The sequence below is a fragment of the Limanda limanda genome, chromosome 21 (genome assembly GCF_963576545.1).
Source record: "Limanda limanda chromosome 21, fLimLim1.1, whole genome shotgun sequence".
NCBI lineage: Eukaryota > Metazoa > Chordata > Actinopteri > Pleuronectiformes > Pleuronectidae > Limanda > Limanda limanda.
In genome coordinates, this window is record NC_083656.1 from 10,770,692 (window position 1) to 10,798,242 (window position 27,551).

The 27,551-nt window shown below is 41.9% G+C and overlaps 2 protein-coding genes and 2 non-coding genes across 6 annotated transcripts; 1 reads left to right on the forward strand and 3 right to left on the reverse strand.

The window, feature by feature from the left end:
• Positions 1-512: 512 nt before the first annotated feature.
• On the reverse strand, positions 513-11,920 carry polr3e (polymerase (RNA) III (DNA directed) polypeptide E). The gene is made up of 21 exons (XM_061095267.1): positions 11,810-11,920; positions 10,912-11,016; positions 10,013-10,063; positions 9,805-9,882; positions 9,585-9,700; positions 9,286-9,368; positions 8,903-9,010; positions 8,574-8,623; positions 8,353-8,472; positions 7,689-7,774; positions 7,429-7,473; positions 7,231-7,322; positions 6,803-6,923; positions 6,469-6,550; positions 6,298-6,357; positions 5,537-5,694; positions 5,364-5,425; positions 4,810-5,261; positions 2,438-2,515; positions 1,987-2,109; positions 513-1,907 (listed from the first exon to the last, which is right to left on the reverse strand). Exons 2-21 carry the CDS (start codon positions 10,948-10,950, stop codon positions 1,851-1,853), a joined length of 2,061 nt encoding a protein of 686 aa, XP_060951250.1. The 5' UTR covers positions 10,951-11,016; positions 11,810-11,920; the 3' UTR covers positions 513-1,850.
• Positions 11,921-12,127: 207 nt separating this feature from the next.
• Positions 12,128-12,209, reverse strand: trnal-aag (transfer RNA leucine (anticodon AAG)). Its single transcript has one exon. It is a non-coding gene; the product is annotated as a tRNA-Leu (tRNA).
• A 1,799-nt stretch (positions 12,210-14,008) lies between these two features.
• eef2k (eukaryotic elongation factor 2 kinase) lies at positions 14,009-24,563 on the reverse strand. Of its 3 annotated transcripts, none has more exons than XM_061094620.1 (19): positions 24,362-24,563; positions 23,585-23,849; positions 23,134-23,193; positions 21,963-22,063; positions 20,583-20,643; positions 20,430-20,467; positions 19,504-19,675; positions 19,082-19,231; positions 18,862-18,994; positions 18,648-18,775; positions 18,056-18,248; positions 17,872-17,936; positions 17,531-17,608; positions 16,967-17,023; positions 16,009-16,140; positions 15,631-15,819; positions 15,432-15,556; positions 15,077-15,255; positions 14,009-14,583 (listed from the first exon to the last, which is right to left on the reverse strand). In XM_061094620.1, exons 2-19 carry the CDS (start codon positions 23,831-23,833, stop codon positions 14,471-14,473), a joined length of 2,223 nt encoding a protein of 740 aa, XP_060950603.1. In that variant the 5' UTR covers positions 23,834-23,849; positions 24,362-24,563; the 3' UTR covers positions 14,009-14,470. The 3 variants fall into 3 exon arrangements, with proteins under 3 accessions (XP_060950603.1, XP_060950602.1, XP_060950601.1); XM_061094619.1 differs by having other exon boundaries at positions 18,041-18,248; positions 23,585-23,846; positions 24,362-24,562; XM_061094618.1 differs by having other exon boundaries at positions 18,041-18,248; positions 24,362-24,562.
• A 624-nt stretch (positions 24,564-25,187) lies between these two features.
• Positions 25,188-25,269, forward strand: trnal-uag (transfer RNA leucine (anticodon UAG)). The gene has a single exon. It is a non-coding gene; the product is annotated as a tRNA-Leu (tRNA).
• Positions 25,270-27,551: the final 2,282 nt, after the last annotated feature.

Genomic DNA, 27,551 nt, shown 5'->3' on the forward strand with positions numbered 1-27,551 from the left:
ATTTAACTCTGTGGTTAAATACCTCCAGGTCTTCCTGACTTACTTCATTCACAATATGAAATCGCGTTGACCTTTGAACTCTAATCAGTTCATCTTTGACTCCAAGGTACAACTGTTCAAAATTTCAGGCGAGAAATGTAGCTAGAAATTCCCTAAAGGCAAACTTGAGATATTCAAGAAGCCCACCAGCAGAATGTTGACCTTCGACCACCACATTCTAATCAGTAGCTCTGTGAGTTTGAGAATGTTTGTGCAAACTCTGAAGAGATTCCCTCCAGGTGTTATCGAGATGTTTCACCCACCAGACCAAAACTTTGTTTTCTAATGTGTGACTTAAACGACCATAATCAAATCAGTTCATCCTTGGGTAAAAACAAATTTGAACACATTCCCTCCAGGTGTTATTGTTTTCACCAGAGAGGGGCTGGCGGTTGTCGCTGGTGTGGAAGCAGAATTTTTATATATAAGAATAAAAAAAGTGTATAAAGGCTATAATTATGACAATAGAATACTTGCAACTTGACATGTTTATTGAGCAAAGTAACAAACCAATGCAGAGAAAATAATACAACTGTCATTTGCTGAAGTAGGAAATCCTGACTTTAGCCTGACATGTACACTTGAGAATCAGATTTACTGTCTAAATGTCTCCAGTCAGACTAAAAACATTCTGGTTCCTCTAATTCGTCATGTGAACAAGTGGGAGTTTGTCCTGATCACTTTGAGGTAGAGGCACTTCAGATGGAGGCTCGAGATAGCAGCGCATGTCAATATACCAGCGTTTCCATAGCAACAACTCTTCCACCGCCCAAACAAAGCTCCAAAGACATCCATTCTATTTTTTTAACACGTACCAAAATAAAATCCCAAACAGATTCATGACAAAACTTTTGCCGAATTGCATCTTTATTGGCTCTCATCAAAATCAGTCTCTTGATTGCCTCTCACAAAGAAAACGCATCTGTACAGTCAACCGAGAAAAAAAAACGCATCAAGCATTTTATGCACTTCTTCTCAAATTTTATATTTGACTAAATAATATACAGAAACGTGGGAAAAGCTACACTTGCTGCAGCAGTTTCCAGGTCTGCGAGTGCCCAAAGATAATTAAGTAATTTCAGTTTAATAATACGAGAATAAGGATTTCGGGGACTTTCTGCATTTTTTTTTTTTTTAGTCCCTTTTGTTGACACGAGAGTTTGGCACCGTTTCCCAAATTTTTTGCTTTTCAAACAATTTAATTACATCACATCATCCACGCTTAAAGCTCACTTTTTACACTTGCGTATTGGGGTGACAAAGATCAATCAAAAAGGAGTGAATTTAATGGATGAAATATATGTCGGAATAAATGTTTTCTACCGAGAAGACCTTAAATAATGTTTGCTTTGTTGACAATTTTTTCCATGATGACGTTTAATGAAGTAAAATTAAAATATATTGAGCTGTGGTTTGTTTTCATGGTATACACCCCCCTGATCTGGTAAAAGTTTAATTCAAAAATAATCTAACATGGTCAGATATCTGCAGATAAACCGTATATGCATCTGTCTGTTTCTTCATTTTTGTATGTTCAGAAGTTGCCCTCAGTTTCTCCAGCTGTCTGTGTGGTTATGGGAGGAGCTTCAGTTCACCATCAGAGTGCTAACGCCAACGTTTCAGATGGAACAAGAAAAGCTTTGAGTTCTGGGCAGAGCCGACAGCTGAAATCTTTTTCCTCCAGTCAGCCGCCCGGCCACGGAGCTGGGCAAGCTGTGATTGGCTCTCGTCCCTTTGACTGCCCTCCCACTGGACACCCGGGAGAGGATCTCACTGGTTGTCGGTGAACCGCAGGGGGCAGGATGTCAGTGTCAAGACTGAATCGTTCCCTTGAGGTACCACATCCCTGCGTGGCTGATGCAGCACTCCTGGAACCAGAGGATGAGTTACATGTGATAGAATAATCCATTAAAAAGGGCGAGCATTAACTCTCATCACTGATCTCACCTTGAGCACCCGGTCGACGTCCGCCTTGGGTACGTCTTCAAAGTCAAGTGCCAGTCGCGCTTGTATCATGTTCCTCCTGATGCGGTAATTCTTCGTGAACAGTTCGTACAGCAGCCGGCGGTGCTACAGAAAAAAAGAATCATTAAAAAAAAATGGTTTGGTATTTTGGTAAATTAGCTGATTCCTTTGCAGTCTAGAAGATCTGCTTTCCATGCGTTAACTTTGTGCAAATGTTTCCAGCTGAAATATTAAACAGAAAAATAAACCATGAGGTGAAAATCCCCACACTCTGAGGTGGAAAATTTCCTCAGGCAATGTTGCGATACAACCAGCCCATTGGGGGGTTGCTGCAAACCTGCTGCATGTGCTTTCTGGAATTCAGGTGAAAATCAGCAATCATTGAAAGATGAGAAGGATGTTAGGATAAGGGGGATGTTATGAGGGAGTTTACCTTGTCAAAGTCTTCACCAGTTTCCCACAAACCAAACACCTTCTGTTCATCGGCTGCTGCTGTGGTCTGAGCAGGAAACTACAGTTAGAAGGGAAGAGCAAAGTGACAAAAACTGTTACACAGGACGTTCAAATCTCTAAAGCTGCTTTCAAATGTGCTCTGAACTCTGGATAATCTCCTGAAATTATCCGACGGAGCTGTATGTGACGACATCAACACCAGTGTCGATACAAACAAAAAGAAACAGGTAATTTCCCCAGCAGAATTTATATGCAACTTCCTGCCTCTTGCTCCAACTCTCATCTGAAAGCTCCAGAGATTTCTCTTGTTGTTGTGAACATGTGTGACCGGAGAATCTCCTGGTGCCTTCTTCATACGTGAAAGGGAAACTCTAGAGAAACACCGGATCTAATTGTGCAGACATGTTCCAGAGATCATTTCTGAAAATGGCTTAAACCCACTCAGACACAAGTTTAGTCTTGCTCCATCCACCGTCATCATGCACACGGAAATAAAAGATCCACACAAAGCACATGTTCATTAGAACTCTAAGCATGCAAGTACCTTAGTACTCATTTTGTGTTGTCTATGTTCTGTAAATATGGCAGAATTTACATTAAAGTTGTCTTTGACTTTTTAAACAAAAAAGGTACAAATTGGTATAAATATTTAACATTCCCTTCAGACGTGTAATTAGTCTTTATGATTTTTTGTCAAGAGCAGGTCGACCACCAGACGACTCAACACTAAGCGCATTAAACCAGGATTTACCCTCAAGACATGACCCACTGACTCAAAACTGATCTTCAAACCGTCATACATCCAGACAATATTGTTCACCGTGACATAGAAGAGAAGTTATCTGACTCCAGATCTGCCTGCGTTTGCAAGCAGCGTCGCAGATTAACCCCCTCCTTCAGCAGTAAGGAGCTTTGCTTGGAGGCCAATAATCTGTTGCATAATAAAGATGGCACCCGGCCGTTCCCTACCCTACGGCGGCTGAAATCGTCTCATGTCAAGGATATAGATGGGATAAGAGCTAAGCCATGACAGGGCTGGTCCTGGCAGGAGAACTGGCTGCTAAAGGAAACAAGTGGATGGGGCACAGACCAACCCGCTCTCTGCCCTATGAGCAAACACCAAGCCAAGAAAACAAGTAGTCTAATAACAGACCACAACTAACTAAATAAAGCCTACAAACAGCCACCTTAGTCTAAACCCAGAGGGAACAGCAGGTATCAGGTGGCTGCGGGGACTTCAGTGCAACTTGAGAACCACTTTGCTTCAGTGCACCTTTACAAGCAGCAAAGCGCTGTTGAGAAAAACGACCGTTAAAGTCGTTATTTCTAGGGAGAAAACTGATAGCTGCTTTCAAGATCCTAGGGAGAAACAAAACTCTTCTCTGTACACGTTAAAACCCGGCAAGCAGGTAAAACAGGTGACCATTTCATTCTGCACCCTCCTGGGTCTTGGATCTGAGCGTGTCTGAACAAAATTAAACCGAATCATGCATGTTTGAAAGGTTCCAGCTCAGAAGGACATAATGAGACAGTTATTCAGTCATTCAGAGTCACAGCCTGCTCAGTATTGTTCTGTTGCTCCACTTTTCAGTGCTCTGCTTCATGTACAAACAGCGGATGTGGTCACTGCACTGTCTTCCTGTTGTTCTGTGTTCTTGTGTATTGTGCTTTCCTGGGTTTGTAAATCTTAATCTGTCATTCATGAGAATAACCCATTTGGCTTTCACTACCACATTTTTAAAAAGTTGTTCAGTTTGGTTTTGGATTTTTGTTTAGCTTTAATATGTTTTGTCCGAAAGTTATTTAATTCTTATTTTGACGAAACTACTTTTATGCTTGGATATTGTTTTTGTTAAATCTAAATGTCAAGACAATTATGGCAGCTGTGCAGAGTTTTGACAACTGGCGATGTGATTTTAACAAAACTTAATTTTTAGATTTGTATTCAATCATCTGCTCACTGGTACCATTTGCACCACACCACTGCAGCCTCTTGCAGAGTTTTAAATAAATATCACTGTTGAGATAAATAAGCATTTACCGCAAACTGAATGTGTTTAGACTCGGGTGCAGACGGGTCGGAACCCATCTGGACTCAAGAGAAAACTAACCAAGCCCAATCCGGCCGCATCCCAAGCTCTACGTTTTCCTCCATTACAGGAACAAACACAGAAAATAATCAAGTAGATATCCCATCCAACCTGACCCGAAAGGGAATATCATTTCAAACTTGACCCACACACACACAGACTGAGAAAAAGAAAGGAAAACAGGAGCATCTGGTCGGATTTTGAGTTTAACATCCCAAAAGCTTGTGAATCCTTCACTTTTTCCCCCTGCCTGGATACTCACAGGCACCATTATCTGTTTGCAGCGGCAGAGCAGCATGGCGTCCTGCAGCACGTGGTCCGAGACGGATTGGAAGACACTCCATCCCGCGGGCATGGAAGCCAGGTGGAGGTTAAACAGCCGCTTTAGCTCGTTCAGCGTCAGTACAAAATGCTTCCTGAAAGTCTTTGTCACAAAGTCCTGCAGCTCTGGGGACGGCGTGGTGCCGTTAGTGTGATCGAAGTTGGGGGAGGTGGTGCTGGGGTAACCATTTACAGAACCGTTGGTGATGGAAGAGGAGGGCGGGCAGGTGGTGTCCATGGGCTCGTCGTCCCTGTCGCTGACAGGTTCCTGTTTGATGTGGACGGAGCTTCCTGCCCGTTTGGTGTCCAGTTCCTTCTGCAGAGACGAAACGTTTTCATGCGCTCGCTCCTGTGCCATCTTCAGCCGCTCCTCACCACTGACATGAACAGGCTCTGGAAACACACATCAGATCATGTTAAATGAATGTCTTCTGAATATTTTACGTGCTATCCAATATAATAAGTTGACTGTTACAAATAAAAGTGGGAACCCACCTGGCTGAGGAGAATTCTTTGGCATGAAGTCTTCTTTAGAGAAGTTAAAGACCTTTTCCAATCTTGAAAAAAAAAAAAAAAAAAAGAGATCGGTACAAATTAGTCTTGATAAAGAATCAATAACCCTCCAAGAGAAATGTTTTACTATCCTGCTGCCTCTGAGTGTAGCCTACTTGCTCTGGATGCCAAGCCACAGCATTTGTTGCCTGTGGGCCACATCTGGATGTTTCTTAATGAACTCGGCGTCGGTAGGCAGCAGGAACTCCCAGCCCCGGTTGATCCGAGGTATTGACACATGCTCCAGGAACTCCTTCACATCCTCCGGAGGAAGCTGACACCAACGGAGAGAAGGAAGGACGTGTTAGTTCCATTTACCTGAATGAACTGAAACATTTGCTGCCTCACGGCGACAGCTGCAAACAAGTGCAAGTGTTCCAAGAGGATTCCAGCTCTGCATCTGAGCAACTGTGAAAGACGGTGGTGTTACTGAGCCTCTCAGCTGGAGTTTGTTTTTGTTAATGTCAAACTCTCACCAAGAACTGTATGTTGACAGTTCTGTTAACAAGATGGCTGCCGACTTTTTTCTGTACCTTCACACAGAAAACCTCTTCTGCAAATTCTGCATGATATTGGCATAACACCCTATCGGTCTAAAACCTGCTGCACACTAAAGGATTTTAAAATCTTAACTGATTTTAACAAGGGAGACCATAGACATCAAAAGATGTAACTGTTTTTTAGTCGTATAATCATGAGAGAACACATGCAGGCAGACTGCTGGTGTTGTGGGCTGGTTTTAGACCAAGAACTAAGAAAAAAAATTCCATTCTGGTCAAAATAACCACGAGATGCTGTGATGCTTGTTGGTAAAGACGTTTCTCTCTTAATTTATTGCCACTCGGATAAATTAGCTATTTCTCATGCTGCTTCTTACTTTGATGGTGGATGCAATTTCCTTCCTCATCACAGAGCGCTCCAGAGTGAACCTCCACATCTACAACGAAAGGAACAGACTCAAATCAAAAAATTGACAACACAAAACCAACTACCTGGTCCTACACTGTCATTGGATTAATTTTGAGTAGTTCAGTTGTTGACAGCTCACCACAAAGTCTCTGCCCCGACAGAGCACCTCAGCAAGGACGCTGCTGTGAGGACTGCACGTGTTTTTAGGATACAGAACATCACTGAGGAAAAAAAAGCAATAACACAAAGATATCACCAGTGTTTAATGTGACAATATTAAAAAGGAAAAAAAAGGACATACAGGCTCCTATATTATTGGCTGCAATGCTCTCCAGGGTTGTTAGATGTAACATAAAATTGTCATTTAATCTGTGCATCAGTCTGGAGAAAAAAAATTGAATACACTCTTCTTCATATCGAATTTCCTTGTAGACGAGAGTGGATTGTGTTTCACTGAAGCTGCTTGGTCTCACCTCTTAACAACCCAGTTCCCCTGAACCAGCAGCGCCACCTGTTGGATGCAGCGCAACACCGCGGTTGAGTCTGTGCCAGAGGCGAGGAGGCCCATGAGGTTAGCAAACGGCATTATCTTGACTGGAGATGAGAGAATATGTCAGAGGAAAGAGAAACAAACCTTTAAATTAAATTGTATAAATCCAAATACAACGTGTGTGGCTCAATACAGTGGGTCAAAGAACTCTGCATTCACTAACTCTGTTGCTGAGGAAGATAATTGGATGTTTCAAACAGTTTCACACCTAATCTGGGACAAACTAAACAACTTGGTGACCATTTAACAGTTTTGTTACTGATCAGCTGTTCAAATGATAAATTAAAGGAAAACGTCTCATCTCTTTGCTGACCCCTAAAGCATTTCCCTTTTACAACCAGTTTAACTTACCATTCTTCATCAAGGTCTTGACCTGGTCTCCCAGCGGCAGAGTACGCAGCTGAGCCATGGAGAGCACATTACTGGGACCAACCACTTTCACACTAACACACAGAAAAAAGGGAAGGAGACGTCAGTGATGATTAATTTCTGGAGCAGTCAACCAGTTTAAAATCTATTCTCTTTCTTCTGAAGACTAGGAACACTTACACTTTTTCCTCAGCGAGAGGAGGCATCAGCATGGCCAGGTACTCCCTGAGGAAAGAGGAGAAATTGGTCAGGGAGACGTGAGCAGAACAGCTGAACATGGACATTCGCTCCAAACCACACAAGTAATGTTATCGATCAGAACAAACAAGCAGTGTGGTGGTGAAAATACATCAGTTGTGTTATCAAAATAAAATGAATATGGTACAGACAGCGACTTAAATAGTTATCCTGGTCAAAGAAAGGAAATGTATTATACTCACTTGGGAGTTTTGACCAGTTCTGAGTTCTCAGAGGCGTCCACTGACTGACAGAAGAGGTACTGCCTTTCATGCTCTGACCGACTATCCTGAATTCAAATAACACAACAAAGACAACGTGATGAGAAAAGAGATTCATGATCAGATCTCCTGACATCAACAACAAAAGCAGATTTCAGACATGCACATGATCGTGAAATCCGGTGCCATCAGTTTTCAGAATTTGCCTTCCTCAAATGAAAGAAATTAGCAGGAGGTTGTTTGGGCCAGACATAGTCACAACAGGAAAATGTCCGGAGCATTAAGGTGGCGTCTGAGTAGAACATGCTGAGAAATTCAGCCCCAGAAAGCAATGTTTTTGTTTACAGGATATCGACAGTGAGAGGACAAGTTGTATGTGTATTCTGCATGAGATATTTTTTCCTCCGGTTTGGTTGTGTGTTAGAAGCGTCATCGACACACCCAGCAGCTGTACATTGTCCAGACATGTTCCTGCTGTATTGTGACATGGGCTCCCACAAACATTGTCCGTGGGTGTACTCTGGGTTTGACAAGAAAAGTTCCAAAAAAAGTCCAGAGCAACTGACTGGAAATATGCTTTCTCACATGCATCAGCTGACAGTAAAACTAAGAACTGTGGTACCCTAACAGTAAGTGCACCCCCTACCTTGACACCATGGTAGTGCAGGTGAACCCAGGGCTCCTCCGCCTGCTTCTTCTGAAGGAACTCGTAGGACTGGATCCTCCTCTGCCGAGCCTGCTCTGACTCAGGGCGAGCAAACCTCACCTGGAGGGGGAACATGTGCATGAAAACTCCGAAATTGTGGCCGTTTATGGGCCAATGAAGTGTGAGTTATTGTGTGTTTACGTGTGTGCACGAGTTCTCACTGTGACGGCCTTGACATCTTCCTCGGCTTCATCCTGTGAGGAGTCTCCACCTGCAGACAGAATACAGAAAACGTTAGACATGGACGAATTTAATTCGGTAATGCATGATGATGAAGGCTTTAAACTCTAAAAATTAAGTAGAAACTTTGTAAAAAAACGCAAATTGCGAGCTGTATTGTAGGGATTCTGCCGTGTATTTTGATTAGCTTATATTAGGACAAGAGAGTTAGAAAGTCACAGTTTAAAAAAACACAAAATACAATCTTGAATATTATTAGAAGCATCAATTGATCTCACATATTTATTAGATTTTGGAAAAACATACACACCTTCATTGGCTGCTTCCCTCTCCCTGGTTTTGTTATCAGCCTTGTCCAGGTAAGAGAAGCTGGGTCTCATCTGGAGGATTCCTGTCAGAGGTGTGATGTGAAGCTCACCTATTGACATAAACAATAAAATAGTATGTGATTGATTTCGTTCTCATGTTAAAAAGTCAGCAAGACGATTGTGATGACACATTTTGTTATCTTGAACCTCAACACATGTGTAGAGCAAGTTAGCACGTAAGGATAGGAAAGGTAACAGTGATAACGGTTCAAATGGACTCTGTGAACATACGAGTGACTTTTGTGTATTTCCAAGACGCAGCACTGAAGTCAGATCAAGCAAAACACAAGCACAGCGCTACAGAAAACTGGTTATTAGATCAAACCTTTGCGAAACACGGCTGCAGCGTATCGGGAGGTGTTGGTGGTGGCTTGGATGGACGAGAAGGTCTGTTTGTCCATCATCTTCCTGGAGAGGAAAAATCAACCAATTTATTATTCAGCTTCCCTCCTCAAGGAACGTTAATCATAACTTCCCTGTGAGGAAATTCTGATGAGTAATGCTTTTATCCAACTCTCTGCCACAAAGTGAACAACTGTCGATGTCAAACTATGCCTGAACACGAGCAGCGAACAAACAGGCAGTAACACACAGAGCTAACTAGAGGTTTAACAATAGACCTACACTGAATACGTGTTGGTTTCGTCGAAGGTTGTGCCATCCACGTTCAGAGCTATTTGTTCTCCCTTGCTGCGACAATAGTTGGGACTTGATGCATTGATGGCCATTTCCAACTCCACCTGTACAGTGATGAGTGCAACAAAACACATGTTACAGTCACTTTCAGGTGAATAAACAGTTCCTACACTGGTGAGGTGTAAAGTAAGAAAAGAGCCTTGCGTACCCTTTGCTGCTTGGGTTTGATCTTAGCCATCAGGTGGTTGACATCGTCATAGGTCATGGTGGATGGTCGGACAGGGTACTGTGTCGGAGGAACAATGAAGGTGATTAGTAAGTCGTGACATCATTTGTCAATCACAGCGTAGATTAGCAGAGTCAAGATTAAGGGAGTTGCACTCGAAAGCTTTATGGACAACAAAGAAAAGACTTACCTGGAAAAGATACAGCTTGTCTGCAAGGCTTTTGGCGAGGTACACATCAATCTAAGAGAAACAGAAAGGTTGATCAAAGCTATTCTGGCTTCACAAACTGATGTGAGGAACTGACAGATTCTACCAGTAAGGTTTGGCTTTGTCACAAAGGCTCCTTTTGGAACTTTTTAAGCTGTAATGTCATATTCCTGCTGTTTCTTCTGCTGTGCTCTAAGCTCTATTCCAAAAGAGATTTTGATCCGATTAAAACCTGATTAAATAAAGCTTATGAATAGATGTCAAAATAAAATTCTGTGTTTTAACTATCTTATACATTCATTTACTCAGTTTGCAGCATCATGCAACCCTACATGAAAATGATAATAGGGATTACGAGAACACAAGTACGATGGTGAATCCAACAATAGCACCAGTGGAGTTGAAGAGGAAAAAGTAAGATCAGTGCATCTCTACCAATAATCACGCTGCAGCACTGACACACAAAAATAAATAAATAATATTGTGTATTCGTGTTAATTATCAACAAATTGCCCACCAACACAATTAATGATCCAACTTGGGCCTTCAGCTTCATATCATCCATGGTGAAGTTTAACTTTCTTCCTAAAACAGGCTTTAGTAGAGCATTAGCTAGGAACTATTTTTAGATGTGGAAGAATACATATTTCGTGAGTTTTTCTGCTCCACTGTGCTCACACTGTTGAACACCCAGTGAAATATTTTGTTGCTCACAGATGCGGTTTTATATAGATCTGTGGACAATGATGGAGTGATACAGCACAGGGGAATTGGCTTCGTCACACTTCAGATACAAGGCCTGCAGTTATTAGCAGGACAAACTCAATGCGGATGAGAATGTGACATCAGCTTTATCCTTTAACATCGGCCTGTGGACGTACCTCTTCTATAATGGGGTCGTCATCATCCCCGCTCGCCATATTGAAGTGAGGAGAGAGGAGGAGATGAAACAGGAGCGGAGCGGCGGCAGATCTAAAACATCCAACCTGGAAATAGACAAATTGTTTAATAAGATGATTAATTCTGCACACACACACAAACACACCAACACAGTGGATGGTAACAAAGGAAACAGGATAAAAGCAGCTGGACCTGTAACTAGAACAATGTGCCTCGGTAGAACAGGTAACGAGGCAAAGTTACATCAGATTTCCAGGGAGTTTCAGGATGTAAGTCTCCAGGAGATCTTGCAGTAAAACGGATATTTTAAATAAACCCTTTCCAGAGAGTGAATCACTACAGTGATCTGACAGAAAGACCAGAGTCATGCAGCCTGTCAGGAGGTGCCACCACTGACAGCCAGGTACAACTCACATGATGCAACACACTGTAAATCACATTAAACTACTCCTCTTTTAAACACGTACAACAAATAGCAACGTCACACTCCATTAAAGTTATTACACGCCGATATTCCTACAGAGAAGCAGCTGATCTTGGCTAACTTGGCTTCATTAGCATGCTAGCATCCAAACCCTCCAGCCACTTGTCCAGGGCCTGGCGCTACACTGCGGGCTGAATTCACATTTCCGTACAAAAGATCAAAGGAACCCACGTGTGTGTATGTGTGTGTAAAAAAAAAAAGCCGGACAAACTGCGACAACACTTCCGGTAAACAAACGTGCAGCAGCGAACGAAGCTAGCGAACAGGCTACAAACTAGGCTAGCTAACTTTAACCGTGCATTAGCATAGGGCTAGCTGGTGGAAATAACACAGTCAGTCACCGGGTTCTGGTTCAACCGACGCGTTCTCACACACTCCACATGAGACCCCCCCACCTGCTCGCTTCACCGCGGAGATGCAGCTGTCTCCTCGGTGTGAGGGCCGGCGCTGGGGGAGGTCTAACTCGGGCAGAGGAGGCGAGCTGGTGGGGTCGCTGCCATGATTGACTCAGCTCCACACGCAGACACGTGGGGAGGAGCCCGGGCCCATGATGCACAGCGACTCCACAGCGCAGTTGTGTCTGCTCTTTGTTTGTGTTCACAGGTGTAACGTTGTGTTGAAAAAGAAACCAGTGTGGGGGGTAGTGTGTGCGGATGTGTACGGAGAGGAGGTAAGGTACAATTTAAGCTATGGCGGAGGTAAAATGTCACTTATGGCAGCGGTGGGATTCGAACCCACGCCCCCGAAGAGACTGGAGCCTTAATCCAGCGCCTTAGACCGCTCGGCCACGCTACCTGTTTCGCGGTGCTAGACAACATTCTATAAATTGTGGATCTGTGCTCTGGATTCATTGTTCTCGTGAAGATGATTTAGCTTATTTTTGTATCTTTGTGCGTCTATTATGGAGGACCATACATGACTTAAGTATAAATAAATAAAAACAGAAATAAATAAATAAATACAGAAATAAATAAATAAATACAGAAATAAAAAAGGAAATAAATAAATTATTACAGAAATAAATAAATAAATATGTTAATAACCACAGAAATGTCTAAATAAATGTCTTAAATATATTTGCACATTTATTTATTCCCTGATTTATATTTTTCACGTTTTCAATCACCTTATGCTAATGAGAAAGGCGGGCCTAACCGCAGTCTCATGCAGGATTGGTCACAGGAGTGGAATTATCCAGCCTTTCAATGCTGACTGGTGTCCAGTAGCTGTTTGCAGTGTTGAGCCAGTTCACACTTAAAATGAACTAGTTCAAGTTCAGAGGGTTAGTTCAGGTTATTTTTTATTGGGATGAATAAGGTGTCAGTAATCCTGACTGTGAGCGTCACGTCTCGTGTTCTCCTGAGCACAAGGAGAGAGCAGAGAGGAGGAGGAAGCAGAAACTCCAGCTCGGTACAAACCACCTGCAGCTTCTGCTCTGCCCATGAAGCAGCTGATCTCTGAGCAGATGTGACCAGAGAAACTCTGTGTTTTCACTGTTTCCACTGTTTTACAAAGTCACTCAGCAGCTGCTTCGCGGTGACGAGCTCAAGTCTCTGTCACTGCTTCTGTCTCTGTGCGAGTGTGTGGCACTGAGGGGGGCGGAGCCACGGGGCCTGTGTGCGTGTGTGTGTATAGCTCAGTTGACCAATCCTGCATGAGACTGCGGTTAGGCCCGCCTTTCTCATTAGCATAAGGTGATTGAAAACGTGAAAAATATAAATCAGGGAATAAATAAATGTGCAAATATATTTAAGACATTTATTTAGACATTTCTGTTGTTATTAACGTATTTATTTATTTATTTCTGTATTAATTAATTTATATCCTTTTTTATTTATTCATTTATTTATTTATTTCTGTATTTATTTATTTATTTCTGTATTTATTTATTTATACTTAAGTCATGTTTGGTCCTCCATAGGTCTATGAGCTATCACAAGTCTCTTAATAGTGATATTGTTTCTCTTTTTGGTTATTTTTCTCCTTGTGCATCAGTTTTTTGTTGTGATTTTGTGTCTCCTTTGCCCACGAGCCTAGTTATATTAAAGCCCACTTTGTCATACAGGTTGACGTTCACGGAGACGGAATCTACGGTGGCCGAGAGAGCTCAACGCACTGCAAAGTAATAAAACACATACACATTGAAATAACACGTGAACATTCCATTACCACTGAGGAGGAGCAGACTCCAGTAACTTCACAAAGCATTCAACTTTTTTGAGGTTCCCCTGGAAAACATTTCCGTTTGATTCCATTGCAATTTACAGCAGGACTCTGGACTTGCATTGGTTGCAACTTTTTGCAGCAGATGTGTCATCTAATTGATGAAGTAGTTTTCTTTTCAACATTTATTTAACGAACAATAATTTACATTTGTGATTTTTGCTTTTCAGCTTCAAATCATCTACTTTTATATATATTTATATAATTATTTATATTGCAAAATTATCTTTACTATTACATTACTTGAATTACTTGCTCTACAACTATGCTATAACAACATATTACTGGAGCAGAGATGGAGCATTAATGTAATACTGTACCGTTTTTGGTCTTAAATGCCACCAAGCTCCACAGGAAACAATAATGACACATTTTCATTGTACAAAGCGATGCAAACTTTATTTTACAGTTTTATACTGCAAACATTTTAACAAACATTCATCCGAGCATTCATTAGCATTTGGGGGCAGCAAAAGTAAACCATTTCCCTTGTTTTATTTGTTTTGTATTCCTTAGTTTATCTCTTTCCTACAGACGGTCAGAGGCCAGAAGGAAGCAGACACAGGAAATGAGAGAAAACAGGAATCTGCATTACTGGCTTCACAAACAGAGAGAAGGAAGGACAGGAACCTAGAGATACAAGCCTGATCCTGGAAGATACACACACACACCTCAGGCATCAATAGAAAAAATCCATTCACTACTCTGTAATAAAAAAAATGTAAACTGCAACCATCCAAGTTGTGTCCTGAATGTGTAAAGGGTCAGACTGGCTGTCTGTCAGACACATGATCTCCTGTAGCATGCCTTGTGATGAGAGCATGTATCCCCAATTACTCCTCCTCTATCAGCGCCCAGGCCTCTTCAGCTTTCATGTAATACTGGTTCGCCAACCTGCCTTTCATGGCGGCCATGGCAGCTTCTGCTGCTTCTGTAAACAGATCACCTGCAGGGAGAGACGATGACGATGATGAGATGATGTGAAAGGCGATTAAGGAGGCAGCGATAAAATTTGCATCAGATAATGTTTTTTCCGAAGAAACACTTAACAGATACAATTAGAATGAGGATGGTGATAATTTATATGTTTCCTGCTGTTAACAAATCCCTTGAAGAGACAAAAACCTACAATGACTTAAAGCCAATTCTATGAAGTCTGATATATCTTATTCCTCCATCGTTGTCCATATTGGGACTTTATTCTTGTAATATTACTACACAAAATAAAATGTTCCCCTTCAAGTGGCTCACATACTTCGACGTAAAATAGAGTATTTAGCAATGTTGGGGGGGAAATAATGAACTGCATCTGTTGTGTTTCCATCTGTCTACAGCCACCACGATTATTTCAAGACAACACAGGGCGAGTGTTCAATACTCTCAATATGGATTTCACTCTGTATATTAACACAGTGAGGTCTGTCGAGCCGGAGTCCAACCTGCTCTCTGTGGGTCAGCGGTGAGGTTGTGGCCTCCCTCTTGGAACATATCTCCTGCTCTGGCAAGCATCAGGTGGCGAGGCTCATCCTGTGTCCCATCAAACTCTCCCCCCTCGTCACAGTCCGTCATGTTCAATGCACTGTCATACCAGCGAATCGCTTCTCCCCAATCCTGCTTTCTGAAATTTAAAGAGAGAGATTAAACAAAACAGAAACATCAAAAATGATTCAGTCTTAGTTTGACCTTGCCCTAAAAAACTCCCACCAGGGGGCAGTATAATCATGACTGTAGGATAAGGACTCCTCATCTTTCTAGCTCAAACTGGTTCATCTGCTAAAAACAAGCTTCACTGACCTGTCAGCAGACAGATTGACTCCTGAATCAAAGGCTTTGGCCACAATAATCATTGCGGATCTGTCACCAGCCTCAGCCGCCAGCAGGAGATACTTGAAACCTTTCATCCTGTTTCCTGCGCTATCCTGCCAACAGCACAACAATGTTAGAACACACAGGAGCACACAAGACCACAGTCAAATCAGCTGGAGAATTGTACCTCCAGCTCCATGTCTGGCAGTATGTGATGAGGCAGCTGCAGATAGCACAGGCCCAGGGCAATGATGGCCTCCAGCTCTCCACACTGGGCGGCTCTGTCCAGGTGGAACATGGCCGAGTCCTGATCCCACTGCTCGTCCTTCTCACAGAAGCGACCGGCTTCGTGGTACCTCACCATGCCCAGGTGGACCTGTGGAGGAGAACAGAGACCCAGTATATGTTAGATGTATGAAAATGCTAAAACAGCATAACCTTTAATAAGCTGCGGTGCGGTGACCATCAAGAATAAAAACATCTGTTAATGCAAGACTGAGTCCTGCTCGTATCTGTCATCTTTATTTAAAATCTAAATCATCCAATGTGATGGTTTATTTCTCACCTTTCCAAGAATTGACTGGCCGGTCGTTTTCTGCAGCAGAGTGCTGAGTCGCTCCACCTCAGTGGAAACACATGACGGTCGGTGGACGTGAGAACGAGACGAATGGTAGAAGCTCCACTTCTCGTCCGTCAGCTGGTCACAACCCACGCAGCAGAGATATGAGAAGGAGAAAATAAAGGGAGAGTCTAACCATCTGTTCTTCACCACAGTAATCTGAAAACTAATTATATGATGCCAGGTAGATTAAGTACGAAAATCACACTCGACTCTCAGGGGTGTACCCATCCGGAAAAATGTGCTTTAATTCTAGATGGCATAGATCAGCTTTTTGCTCAGAGCTGGAGGAGTGCACCCCTGCAGGCCTGTCAATCAGCAAATGCACAAATCATGTGAAGCATGACAACACACACACACACACACACCCACACAAAGTTATTATGGCGTGAATCATGAGCAAAGCTGGTGAAACAGAGGTAGATGGTGTTTCGGTTTCAAATCTCATTTTCAGTTTCTCTCCATTTTGCTTCTTGTGTTGGTTCACTAAATTGAATAAAGAGCAGAGGGAACATGGCTCACATTTGAATTTTGAGAATCATGCTTGATAAGGTTTTTGCAAAGATAGCTCTTGATAGCTATAACAACGCACAGCGCTGCAAGACATGATGCCCGAGCTTTCGATCCTCCGTGCAAGTAATCACCCATTCGTTGTCAGGGTTGAATGAATTTAGGTATGTGGAGGCTCTTGGTGGAGCTACCACCTTCCACTGGTGAGGGAGGACACAGAGCAGGAGGAGGTAGATTAGTGCGAAGATGAGGAACAAATTTCATTGTTAAAAAAGAAGGGATGAGGGAAGAAAGGTGGGATGGCAAAGTGAGGAAAAGATGTGGAAAATTCAGGGAGGTGTACGATTGAGGCAGGGATGAGGCTTAAGACACTGATGACTCTACGTTTGTTTACCCGTCTGACACTGTCCTCGTCTGACTCGGAATAATGTCTGTTGTATCGATGATGAGCCTACGTGGTGACACAACATGCATTACAGAGGCTACTGTCAGAAGATCCAACAGTTATCTGAACTTAATGTGGACAAGAAGAAAATGTTAACAGCTGCTCGGACGACAGAAAGAAAACGACGACTGAGCTATGTACAGCACCAAGAAAAGTCCTACATTACATTCAGTGAAAATAAGTGTTAAAATGGAGACGTCAGGCCAGTATGATCACAAATGTCTCTTCAGATATGAAAATAATCTATTCATATTCCTTAATACAATATAGATACTAAACATCTATTAGTCAAATGAGTTTAATACCTATCTAAACCATATTAACCATATCTAAAATATATTTCCCGACTTATTATGTTAACTTGATAACACATGTATGTCTTACTCAACTGAAGAGAAGCTGTTTATGTCAATAAAATAAGAGATTCCATTATTTGAAAATATCCTGTTAACCAATCCTGGAAGTTGTCTGACTGGTCCAGTAAAAACAAAGTGAGATTAAATGAGTCTTTACCCCGTCTACGTGGTCACTCGAATCGCCTTCACTCCTCCTCTCGCTGGGGAATCCGCTGTCACTGCCGCTATCTAATTCCTACAGGCGGAAAAAAATGAAAATAAAGTCAGTGCAGTGACTCGTGTAAGCGCAGCTCAGAGCAGAGATGCCTATCTTTAAAAAAAGGGATGAGGTAAATTATTGTGCACACGGTGCCTCGCAATAAAAGTGTTGCTGCTGTATTTGAACTTAAATACGAACCCTAACCCTTCAGATTTGAGACCTAAACTAAAGCAATTTGGTCATAGGAGAATGTGGCACAGTGTTATTTTTGCTTGTCCCATTCACCTTATGTTACTCACCTTATGTTCTCCTGTGTTGTTGTTACCAAATCTGTCATGTTCATTCATTCCAGTAAAACATAAACCTGTTAGAAATCAGATATTTACATATTTACAGTGTGAACCCCACTCTTCAATACACAAAACATACATAAATGCACATTGTGTATTGATGACTTCAGGCCCGTACCAACAGGCGACTTGCCCATTGTTCCAGATGCAGCTAGCGGAGATGAGAGGATGAGAGGCGAGCAGGGGACTGAGTCCACGTCACTCATGTTGTCGTCTGCAGATGACGTCTCAGAGAGGCGGGACATCCACTGAGATCCTGACATGGTGCGAACTCGAGGGGAACCGCACGGCTCCTCACAACCTCTCAGCACCGTCTGGGCCGACCGCTGGAGAAAAACAAGATGAAACTGCTCCTTCAGGTGATTGAAGCAAGCGGTTGATAATGAAGATAACGCAAAGTAGTTATAATATCCTTGTGAGAGTGAGCGTGAGCAGGAGAGCTGCAGGATATTTTATAATTTCATGAGGACAAAGCACATTAATCCACATTTTTGTAAAGGTGCCAGTGTAACCAAGCTGGTTATAATCCTTTTGAGATAATAATGAGTATTTAACATATGGTACATTTAACAAATACAATCAAATTCACTCCTATTTCCCCTCATTTTTGTCATTATTATCATTATTTATATGTTACTGAAATGTTTTTCGTTATCTACCCTGATGTAATGCTGCTTTCTGGCCCTGTCTGTCTTTCTTTAGGGTTATAAACATGTTCAATTTACGAGCAGTTTGTTGGTGCAGTCCAGCTGGGATTTCTCCGCAGGTGAGAGGTCAAAGGGCATCAGGCCCATGCTCTTGCAGATCTTGTTACACAGGTGAGAGTGGAAGAACAGCGCCATGCCTCGCACACCTGGAACACAGGTACAATATGGTCGGGATGCGATATCTCTTTCAGCATCTGTCAAAAAGCTTATAGAAAAACTGACAGAACCAAACCTAGATTTCCATCTCCGAAGTCAGTCCCCTTCTCGGTGTGAATCTGAGGGTCAGTGTAGAGATCCCCGACCCCCTGGATGTCCACCACGATCAGCTGGTGTCCCGACCGCTCGAAGCTAAAGTGACTAAAAGCCTGTTGGATACAGAAGGGTACGAATGATTGAGATAAAGTGATTGTTAGTTGAACACGTATCAAGATCCGAGAGGTAATGTCACTCACCTGAGGGGTGAGTCTGATGTTGTCGTCCCTCACGAAGCCTGAGTTGGAGTTGTATTTGATGTAATTGCCCTCAATGTAGTGTTCCAGGTGGAAGAGAGGTTTGCCTGGTCTGTCCGTCATCTCCACCGCACACATCTGCATGATGTCCACCTGAGGTTTACAAACAGATCAACAGTCACTCACTCACACATGGTCCTTCGAATCAAGGGCGGAAAGGCCAATGGTTAAGATAAAATAATCTATAATCATCTGTTGCATAACTAAATCTAAGATTAAAGTATTTTCCGTTATCAAATGAAGGATTAAAGGATTGTGCAGCCATGCGCTCTGAATGCTTTCAAAGGATCATAGCAGACTTGATCCATATTGTCTCGTCCCATTACAGGTCAGCTTCAGCTTAAAAGCAAACGTTTGTCCTGCACCTGTTTGGGAGGTCGGTGTCGGTTGTACTCCTCCCCCCAGAGTTTGGCCTCCATCTGCAGCTTGACATCCTCAAAGTAAACCTTTCTTTCCACCGACTCCATGTAACTCTTGGCCACGTAGTTTGATGCAGACTTCCAGTTGCTGCTATGCGAGAAATTAGACAACTTTTTCCTGGAAGGAAATTAAATTAGGGTTAGAATTCACAGTAGAGAGAAGCATTTGAATTAACCCTTCATTTATTCAAAGTAGGAAGCTGAAATTACAAATAGGGAAACAATTTTTTTCTTTTTTCCATCAACTGGATCTAAACTCAGATCTGCCCAACATGACCCCAGATAAAAACAGCTCCAAACGCACGTGTCCAAATCCTTCAGGGAAAACAAACCACATTTCACATGTGGAGATTTATGCTTTTAAGGACCTAACTTGTTTGGGCTTGTTGGGGCTCGGGGTCTTTTGCCAGACAGATTTTTCCGTGGGATACCGCAAATAGCAAACAGCTGAAATGAGGGAGATGTTGACGGATGCCTCTCAGCTACATTTCCCACATAACTGAGGATTAAACATTGACAATTACACTATTATTCCTTTTCTCGTTTGTTCTGCGACGTCATGCAGAAACCAAAATAGGCTCAAATTCTATTCAAAAACAAAAAGCATCCCAAAGTTTGAATTAAAGCCCTCTTGCCACCATGGACGAGTTGATGAGCTGCTTCATACTCTCTGTTCAATCTTGGGCTCATAAACTGTGGAGTCCTTCAGCGGCTCTCCTCCTGAGTCTGAGCCAGAGGAATGTGGACCTACACCACTTTGTAGGCCACAATCTAAGAGCTCCACACTCCCCTGCTTTGCTTACACTGACAGCCTCTGTGACTAGAACACAAGGGCAATAACCGCTGGATGAGAACTGATGAGTAGGACTTACGTTCTGAAGCACTCCCTCATCGCCCCTTTCCCAAACGGCTGCAAGAAAACAAGAGAGAGAAATTAGACCAGAGACAACAAGCTGAAAGAATTGCTTGTGTACATGTGAGTTTTAAATATCGGCCTTTCAGTGTTTCAAGAGGAAAAGTCGTACCTGAGTAGCCATCTTGATGTGGATCTGGTCCTGAGCCCACTCCCCTGTGATGGCATTGTACCTGTGAAGAGGAAAAGTAAATTAAGTCAAAATAAGTTATACTAAATAGGATCAGTCAAATATCTTGTTCTAAAAATTATGAATTGTCTTTGTCAGCGTAAATTGTGTTTTGACTTTTCGGCTGGACAACCAGTCTTGGCCATTTTTGCCATGTTCCTGTTTGTCCTATGGGCGTTGGCCTGTCTCCAGCCCATAATCAGTTCTTATCAGGGCGGCGCAGGACACACAAAGTTTCCTCTTTAAACAGAATCAAGCAGAGAAGAGTGAAAAGGTGTGCATGTTTTTCTGGAGTGTGTAATGTTTCTCCTCCTCGTTTTGGAATGCAGGTTAAGGGAGTGAATGTGACTCATAAAATCCTATTAGGTGCACACACTGTACATGTGCACTGGGTCAGTGTGTCTGTTTGTCTTGTCAGGGTGTGTGGCCTGAGTTAATGAATAATGCACGAAATGTAGCTGCAGCTGCAAGTTTTCACATCTGAAACCTGAGTGCCTTTAAACAAGATTAAAATATAGTCACTCTTCTAAAGCCTGGGAACACTGTGTACCATGACTTTCATTCCATCGAGTTCATACTGTGCCATTAGAGAGGGAAAAGGAGTGAGGTTACATGTGGGCAAAATTAGCACAAGAAAAAAAGAGTGGCGGTAGATCCCAGCTCCTGACAATTCCTCCTCTCTCTGCAGTCAAGTCACTCTGTGTGTTATGTAACAAGCCTCAAACACACACTCTGCCAAAGGAATCCATTTCCCTGCTGTTTTGCACAAACCCATTCCATTGTTTGTCGCTGCCTTGATGCAACGTATCAGAACTCTGCAAGGAGTGTTTGGGGCTAATTCCAATATGGGAATCTCACATTCTCATCTAATGCTGAACTATGTAACTTCCTAAACTACCCTGATACATTAAAGCTGCTCTTTTAGTGCCTTTTAGTTCATGGTGCACTACCGTTTTTCTTTTTTGTGAAAATAAGCAATTGTTTGCCAACACGTTCAAACTCTATGAGGTGGTTCTCCCAATTGGCAAAAACATCAACAAACACAACTTTTTCAACTTTTGAAAAAACTGACACAGATAGATACAAACAATCCAATTAAATAACAAGTTAAACTCCATTAGATTATGAACCTGAGCTAATCAAATATAATTGCTTTGGCACTTTATCACATTGTTGTTTTAAAAACGTTCACACCCAAACTGTACCTCTCTCATACAACAACAGGCCTTTTTCAAAGTACACAAAAGCACACGAGTAAATAATCTGCAGAGGAAAAAGTTCCATCACTGCTGTTGATTTACAGCAACACAGAGTTATTCTTACCTGTAACGAATGCAGGGCTCTGTCTCAATTTCCTCCAGATGAAACTGAGCCCAGGGGTCGGGCATGGCTTTGGCCTTTTCAATTGCATGTTTCCATGCATCCTGTCATGATAAGGAAACATATCTTATAGCTTGCAGTATTAGTCTCATGTAAAAATAAGGGAGGAGTCGGTTTCCAGAACAGGTTAGCCAGATTACTTGGGGGGGGAAAAACCCAGGGAAGCTGTTTAATGCAAAAACTATGAAATATTGTTTATATGACAGTGTCAATTTTGTGCTTTTTCTGCATAACATCTGTCATTTGCAGCCTTTAGGTGATGACACTATGGTCACAAATGAGGCAAATGTAAACAGGTTCCCCTCAATCGGCTACAATGGAAGTGATTTATCAACAAAACTCATGGAAGAACTAACGGCAGCTTAAGCATTAAACAGTTTTTAACAGGAAATGAAAAATAAAAAAGAAGGAAGGACAAATGAATGATTCTTTAAGTAGAAAGGAAGCATAATACATAACACTGTAGTACAAGGCCGGAGTCTCCTATGTATTTATAGTAACTTCAATATTTTACTGCCACCTTAAAATGAATGTTATCACCATTGCGTATTCCATGGCCATCTGCAGGTCTGCCATTTAAAATAAATAACTTTCTTAGTAGGACCCTAAGAAGTGTTACTAGGAATCTAAACCTGCTGCAGTAACCCAAGCCATGCCCCCCCCTATCCCCTTATACTGCACAGCAGCACGTCTTCCTCGTGTACTGGTCTCTGTCCTGGAGGCATTCGAGACATGTTTATATTTAGAGCAAAGGGTACACATAGAGAGAAACATGGAGGGTGGTGATTTTGACTGGGAGGATGTCACGTCTGTTTGTGAGGAAAAGCAAAACAAAAACAAATCCTATTTTTGGTGTGTCAACAAAAATACAACAACCCCGATGTTGGTTAGTGATGATTTATGAACTTTTAAGTGTAGAAAAAAGGAGGATGCATTGATTAGGATACACAAAACACCAGCATAAAACGAGTCATGGGAAGAGAGAAAAAGTGAAAAGTATGGAAATAAAAGTAGGAAAATGATGTTAATCGCAGAGTGGAGAAGGAGACGGGAGGCGTGGATGGTCACTGGTGAGGATGAAGAGAATAAAGATATAATTTAATCTGTAACATACCCGTGCGCTCTGAGACAAAACCTTGTACGAGCGAGGTTCTGCCACTGTTTCTGTTTCATTCTAAGTAGAAAAATGGAGAAAATGTGCTTCTTTAGACCCTGTCAACAACAAAAACGTGTTTGGAAAACAAGTAATCACATGAGGTAAGATACAATCTTTGATACTTCCTGGTCTCGTCACAGTAAAATGATGAGGTGGACATTCACATACACAGCAGACACATTGGTTTGTGGGCAGATATCATATTTCCTTATAAGGCAAAGAGCTGTTCTTGCAGCACATTGCAGAACAAGAGTCTGTGATGGAGCCGAACCACAACACACTAACTACAAATTGTTAAACTTCATATTGAGCGACAATAAAAGAATCACCCAGGGCTCAATTTTTAACTGTCGCCTGACTTTGCACGTGAGCATCATCTCGCATCCCGTTGCCAGGGGCAACAGCTCACCTTGTACATGAAGCTGTTCTTAGGAAGAGAGTTCGACAGCTGCCGGGTGTACACCAGGTTCTTCAAGTAGTGACAGATTTCCACGGCGGAGTCGTCCAAGATGGGGCTGATGATCTGGTCGTCGTCGTCGTCGCTGGCGTTGGGGTCGTCCAGGGAGGATGTCCGCTGGCTGGGGGCCCCTCGTTGGACTGGGGGTCTCTTGGCGCTGCCCTCCTCCTCCATGGTGAACATCAGGTCGTCGTCCTCCATGATGTCTGCTGTCCTGCTGATGAGAGGAGGCAGGGGAGTGACTGGAGAGCGGTGCCACACACAAAAGACACTGAGGAGTTCATCTATAGAAGCCATGATGAACACAACACGCCTGCATCATGGCTGCACAACCACTTATACAATGTGAGAGAAAGTTATCTCTGCAGCAGGAAGTTTAATAACCAAAAAAGTTGTATAAAAGCTGATTTAAGAAGTAAATGTGAGCATTAGCATGGAAAAAAAAAACTTAGCTCATTAAATTGATGGTGTCCAGCATCTGTAAGCACCTTTCTACTCTGCTGCATTGTGTATACAGATGGTTGAAATACTATCACAACAAATACGAGTCCTGTGCTACTGCAGCCATGGGTCATGTTGAGCTATGCTGCAATACAACCTCCCACTAGAAGAGGATTCGCTTTCCTTTGGTCTGTCTGTGTGTGTAAGTTCCATGTATTTAGAGAACATGCAGTATATCACCCTGAGGCCCAGCTTCACTGTGTGAGAATGTGAAACTCTCCCACTCACCTCTTCCGTGTCTCGGTAATAAACACAGGGCGTCAGTAGCGTCAGTAGCTGCAGGTTCGAGTCTCCTCCTCGGACAGACCACACCACACAACACTCGGTCGGTCGGTTCTGGAGCTGCAGCGTCCACGGTGGGTCCGGGGGACGATACTGCGATCGGGACGTGGATCCACCACAGCGACCGGAGCCCGACGCACGTAGCACCAGATCTCTGACGGACACGCCCACCCACTACTGCTGCTTTCAGTGCTGTCGGAAATAAGAACAAACAACCTGGGACTGGACAAACTTTCAGCGATCGAATGCAACTGGTACATTTAATCATCAATATATCATTGACTCTGAAATACACTTATTTCTATTATGTTAAAGACCAAATTTCAATCTAAATAGCTCTCTTTTACTTCTGTTTCAATTTTAGTTTTATTTGTATCGCATTAAAATAATAATATGTTACGGTATGCTATGCTATGTTTGGTTGTGCTATGCTATGGTATGTTATGCCCTGTTATGATGTGGGAAATTCTAAATGCATAATTTAAATAATACAGAAAAATATGTTTTTTCAGAGCAGAAACGCTTGATATTGACGGTAACGGACGAGCACTTGAAAGCAGCACTGGCTAAAGTTAGCATGTGTTAGATAGCCTAGCGTCACATGAGAAGACAGCTGGTTCAAATGAAGAGCGTAAACACACGTGATGTATCGGCTACAGTACCTCGGTTATATATAGCAGGAATAGGTTGAGATCAGTCAGTGTTTGGTGGAAGAACTACACGTGTGTAGATGCTCTTTATATTGTTTTAATAGTGTCACCTGTGACATCGTGGTAGCGTGGCCGAGTGGTCTAAGGCGCTGGATTTAGGCTCCAGTCATTTCGATGGCGTGGGTTCGAATCCCACCGCTGCCAAATTTTTTATGTTTGTTATGTTTCCACGCATGGACAATTTAACACGTTTATCTCATGTGGTTTCTGCTGAGCTGCCCATACTAACTAACTACTAATCAAACTTTGACGCCACGCCACATAGTGTGACGAAAAATCGATCTTTGAGTTAGTTTGTATCTCCATCTTGTTGAGAGGACACATCTCAATTTGAAGTTGATCTGTAAGCCCAACTTTGACAACTACCTCAAAGTAAAAGGTGGCCAGAGGAGGATGGAGTCATAGAAGAGCCTGCGTTTAAAACCAGGCAACTTGGACACAGGGTCATTATTGTTTCTTTATATCTGCAGTTTCTGTGTTTGTCTTTACTCTGCATGATGGGGCTTTGACCTGGAGGCCTTATCATTAGTATAATAAACTCGTCTGCATGTGCACTACAAGAAATCTATCAATAAAACAACACAACACAGTGTTTTACATGTAACGCAGATCTCCTGGGCCTGAGTTCGTAAACACAAAAAAATGAATATGATCTCAGAAGAATATTTGAAACGAATCTTATCTTTTGTTTGAATTCCTCTAATTAATATTAAAGACCACCACAACTGTATTTTAAAAGTCAAAACCTTCAGAGGTGTTTATTTAAAACATGAAATAAATGAAATTGTTGTGAGCTCCTCTCTCAGGAAGTAAAATATTTACTTCCTGAGAGAGGACTTATACTTATACTTACTTATTATATTGAGGTCTCTGCATGATGAGGCTTTGACCTTGAGGCCTTATCATTAGTATTATAAACTCGTCTGCATGTGCAATACAAGAAATCTATCAACAAAACAACACTTCACAGTGTTTTACACAACTGGCAACTAATCCTTATTGTACTGTAAATAATACAAAGATCATTACATACACTGAGTATCAGCTCCTCTATTCTTCTCAATACAAGCACATTATTATGATAAAATATCAATTTCTACATTTGCAAACAGATCATGTTATAAAGTAGATGCTGTAAAAACTTTTATAATATAAATCCCTCATCTTATAGACAGATTGTATAGACTTGTGATTGTTATCTGAAGACATTGTGTGTTGTCTCATCTTATAGATTTGAGAGATTGTACTGAATGGGGTTCTGAAGGAAGATTCAAATGCTGTATAAAGATGTATCCCTCTTGTTATAGAAGCATTGTTAGAGAATACTTCACAGTACTTGACAGATTGTCCAGGCAGTAGGCAACAGATTGAACTTTCTGTCTCGAGCTGCTGTTCACAATGTCTTTAATGTGTCTCAATCAGCTCTTAATGATACATATTTATTATGTGTTCTTTGAAGGGATTTGTAAGTATTATTGCTATTTTGTTGAGATACTTTTGTTCATGTTATCAATCAAAGAATTTGCTTTATTTGCTTTTTGCAAACGTGTATTTTCTTTTTAACTTTTCCTCAACATCAGCCTTTTTATTTACTAATGCAGAGTTTCATTGGATGACTGTGTTATGTTAGATCATTGACAAGTTATTGCCGTGCTCCAATCAGCCTCCTTGTGCTTTTTTAGACTTTTCATACGATAAAAGTGAGTTTCAATGAATATTGTTTTTTCTCAAAGAAATATCAGACAAATGATGTTATCGATCATTTTTTGCTTTCATTGTATTGTCCCTTGTTATATGAAAAACGTTGTCAATATTATTGAAGAACTAATTGAAATTAGATTTCGTGGCTAATTTGCTTTGTTTTCCCTTGTTTTATCAGCACAAGGCCCAAAGTGTCACGGAATGGAGAGGTTGAATGGAGAAGCTAAATGACTCAGCAGGTTGAATAGCAAATGATAAAAGGGAAAGTAATTTATTAATTCATTCAGTTGCTTATTTCTCCTGTTAAAATTCAAATGGATTTTTAGATCAGTCCCCCCGATTAATAAACAAGATAAGGGAGAAGGGAAATTAGCACTATGGGGCTGTGGAGTTAGACAGCTCATTGGCTTTCCGTTGACTCGGAGAACATATTAAAAGAAGCATTTATGTCTTTTATTAATCCCAGAAAAAGAAAAATATTTGAAATAAACAAGACAATCAAACCTGATGTGACCACTGATACATAATCCTCAGTTAAACAGACACCAACACTGCTCAGTTTCTTTTCATAGATGTCTTGAAAATAAGATATATTTCATCATTATTATCATTCTCCTAGAGTTGCAACTACAAATTAAGGGAACAAATTGTTTCATCAACGAGGCACTGGCAAAGGAACACTGTGCTGAGCTTTACTCTTCTTGAAGCTGTGCCTAACAAAACAC